This window comes from Macrosteles quadrilineatus, unplaced genomic scaffold, assembly GCF_028750875.1.
Source record: "Macrosteles quadrilineatus isolate MER2022 unplaced genomic scaffold, UCM_ALF_1.0 Scaffold_4__1_contigs__length_99947679, whole genome shotgun sequence".
NCBI classification, from domain to species: Eukaryota; Metazoa; Arthropoda; class Insecta; order Hemiptera; family Cicadellidae; genus Macrosteles; species Macrosteles quadrilineatus.
In genome coordinates, this window is record NW_026542597.1 from 24,471,080 (window position 1) to 24,474,136 (window position 3,057).

At 33.0% G+C, this 3,057-nt stretch overlaps 1 protein-coding gene across 1 annotated transcript; it reads left to right on the forward strand.

The window, feature by feature from the left end:
- Positions 1-1,781: 1,781 nt before the first annotated feature.
- On the forward strand, positions 1,782-2,854 carry LOC128991265 (uncharacterized). The gene is made up of 2 exons (XM_054413980.1): positions 1,782-1,936; positions 2,462-2,854. Exons 1-2 carry the CDS (start codon positions 1,808-1,810, stop codon positions 2,648-2,650), a joined length of 318 nt encoding a protein of 105 aa, XP_054269955.1. The 5' UTR covers positions 1,782-1,807; the 3' UTR covers positions 2,651-2,854.
- Positions 2,855-3,057: the final 203 nt, after the last annotated feature.

Sequence of the window (3,057 nt, forward strand, 5' to 3'; positions counted from 1 at the left end):
CAAAACTGACCACGGGGTGGACACGAGAAGCTAATGGGAGTGTCAGAGGGTGATTGAAAGGGTGGTGGGAATCATAGGATTGCTGAAACTGGTTTTGGTTACAATTCAAGCATTACTAAATTTCTAAATTGAATGCCTCAAGATAAATGAATTCACAATGTAAATGTTCCAAGAATCATTTGATTTTTAACACAATTCAATCCAGATATTTTCACGAGTTCGCTTGAGTTACGTACGTAAACATTGATCTTTAAGTTATTTTATATAATTTTGATTTTAAGGTAACACAATACTCAAATATAATTTTTTTTTAATTTTTTTTTATTATTTAGTTTTGTAGAACAGACTTTTTTGAACACGTAGATAATAAAAATTAAGGAAGAAAAATTATTTTTAAAATTTTCAGCTACTTTTATAAACTATTGCAGCCTAATTTAGCATGTCCAAGGTCCTACTACTAATCAAGACACAGAGGGTACGCCGTCAAATATTAAATTTGTTTAACATTTTTTATTATTTAGTTTGGTAGAACACACTTTCCTGAATACGTACATAGGTACCAAATATTATGGAAGAAAAAATTTTTTTAAGCTATACAGCGACTTTTATACACTCTTACTTTAGCATGCCCAAGGGTCCTACTACTACCCGTGACAGGGGGTACTTTTGTCGTTTTCCGAAAGTCAAGGGGTTTTTAGTCAGGTACACTTTTCTTCCTCAGTTATAATCCAATTTCAATAAAAATTGCTGTGTGTGTTCCTCATATGATAAGGAACAATAATACGAATCAGTTTCAATGACAACCAAAACCTTTGAAATAAAAAAATGTTTTATATTTAAAAAATACAAAATATTTAATACAATTTTTAAAATCATACTAACAACTCAATTTTGCTCAAAAACTTTTTTTGCTTCACATTATTGTTGGTGATAATGAGTAGGGTAAAAATGAGAGAGCTAGCACCACCGTGTTATTAAACGGCTGAGAGAACTGGCACGGGGAGAACGTACATGGGTGAGAGAGCTGGCACGGTGAGAGAGCTGGCACACGGTGTCGAAAGTTTCCGTCGGCGTGTCGGGGTGGACGGTTGAGAGAGCTGGCACCGCGGAGGCTGGCACACGGGAAAGGTGTCGGAGGTGTGTCGGTTTGGAAGGGTGTTTGTTACCTGATGTCGGGCGTACGACAAGATGTATTATAAATATTTTTATTTAAAACTCGATTTTTAAGGTGGTAACGTTTGACTGACAAACGCTTCTCGCTTCTGCCATTTAGTGTTGAGTGTAGATAGTTTTCCAAATGTGTGGAGTAAATAGAATGTTAAATTGTTAGCCTTATGTAAGAAATAATGGATAAATAATAATATCTTAATAAATTAATTTAAAAACACTTATGGTGGACTTAAAAGCGCTTTTATGGCATGTCATTTAACGATGACGTTGTTTACCATGAAAACAATTTGTTTAATAAGGATATTTGTACATTTATATCTGAAATTCATTTATATCATAAAACTACTGTTTGTATATTTAAATAAATATTTAGCGCTGAGCTGATAATTATCCTTGATGATGCAAGGCTTATCGTGGCGTGCAAAAACTCTTGATAGGGATTATCATGGATGCAGCATTAGTTTATCAAAACATAATAATTTGCGTAACCATTACAAAGTGCAGCGTTGCAGCGTGTGTGTTTAATGACTTCCGACTGATAACGTAAATACCACGTGTGGAGGTTAAGGTCAAAGACGTCATATCTTATCAGTATATATATAGATATATAATTCGCGCACACAAAATCATTATCATCATGTCTTCCTCCAACGCGCTGACCACACCCTCCACCTGGGACGTTTCCATCGTCGAGGGATCAGGCCTGGAGAGTCTTGAAGACCTCTACATTATCTTGAAGGCAGTGTTCCCTCAACCTAATGTTCAGGTAGGAAAAAAATAAAAATATTATTGATAAAAAACTTTAGATTTATAAACGTTATACTTTATATCTTTAAAATGTTTTCAACCAAATTCACCTAAGATTCAATAGTGATGATATGTTATATCACTATCTGATAAATACACTGTATATTAAACTTATTTGCAAGTAATAATACCCTAAATTAAATAATCATACTTATGAATTAAATTATCAATGTCAATTTCTATTTTTATATCTACATTTTGAATTATGATTATTTCAAAAATGATTGCCCAAAAAACTAAATTGTCATTGTATGGAACAAGAAGGCTTTAATTTATCGTTTCATGTTCATCATTATTTTCTTTGTTAATTAATGTTTAGGTTGATTAATTATTTTTTTTACCTATAAATTAAACTTATGACTAAACCTATAACTAAACTTTGATATATTTCTAGATAAGGTACAGAAGATAACAGCACTTAATTTATTTTAACACACGTTTAAAAAATATTATAAATTAATTTTATTTTACATGTTTGTTTAAGTTTGAACGGAGGGATGACCAAACATACAGAGTACGGCTGCCGTATTGTGTGAAGCTCACATCGCTCCAGGCCAGGTTTGGGGAGTATGCTGGGGCAGTGACAATAATCTCCGCTGCGGCAGACCTCACGTTGGCTCAAACCAGACGCCTGGCTGAGCTGCGCTCGAAGATCATCAATAGTAAGAGATAGTGAAAAACCATCAATTACTATAGTACAATTCATCGTAGGGACTAGCCAATTATAGAAAAATACATTTTATAATTTGAATAAGAAATACTCCATATCATTGTCAAATATAAATTACTATTCTATTGTAATCTGTTAACGATGCAAAACTATCTTGCAACGATTAAACTCAAATTTTGTAAACCATGTAATACGTGGTACAGAGAATCTGACAATCACCCTGCAAGTAACACTCATTTAAAAAATACATTGGGCTATTTGCCAATTATTGAGACCGAGTCTGCTGCAAAATGTAGGCTTAAAACCTATTACTTAACAAATGGTGAAGGATACATCGATATAGGTAATTTTTTAAAATATCACACGAAACCTTTGATTATTTCAAAAATTCAAGAACACCTTCTTAAGTC

Bases quoted from the DNA above. Each gene is read 5' to 3' on its own strand.
- LOC128991265 (XM_054413980.1), top strand. From the start codon at position 1,808: ATGTCTTCCTCCAACGCGCTGACCACACCCTCCACCTGGGACGTTTCC. The intron at 1,937-2,461 runs GTAGGAAAAAAA...TGTTTGTTTAAG, and splicing joins TCCCTCAACCTAATGTTCAG to TTTGAACGGAGGGATGACCA.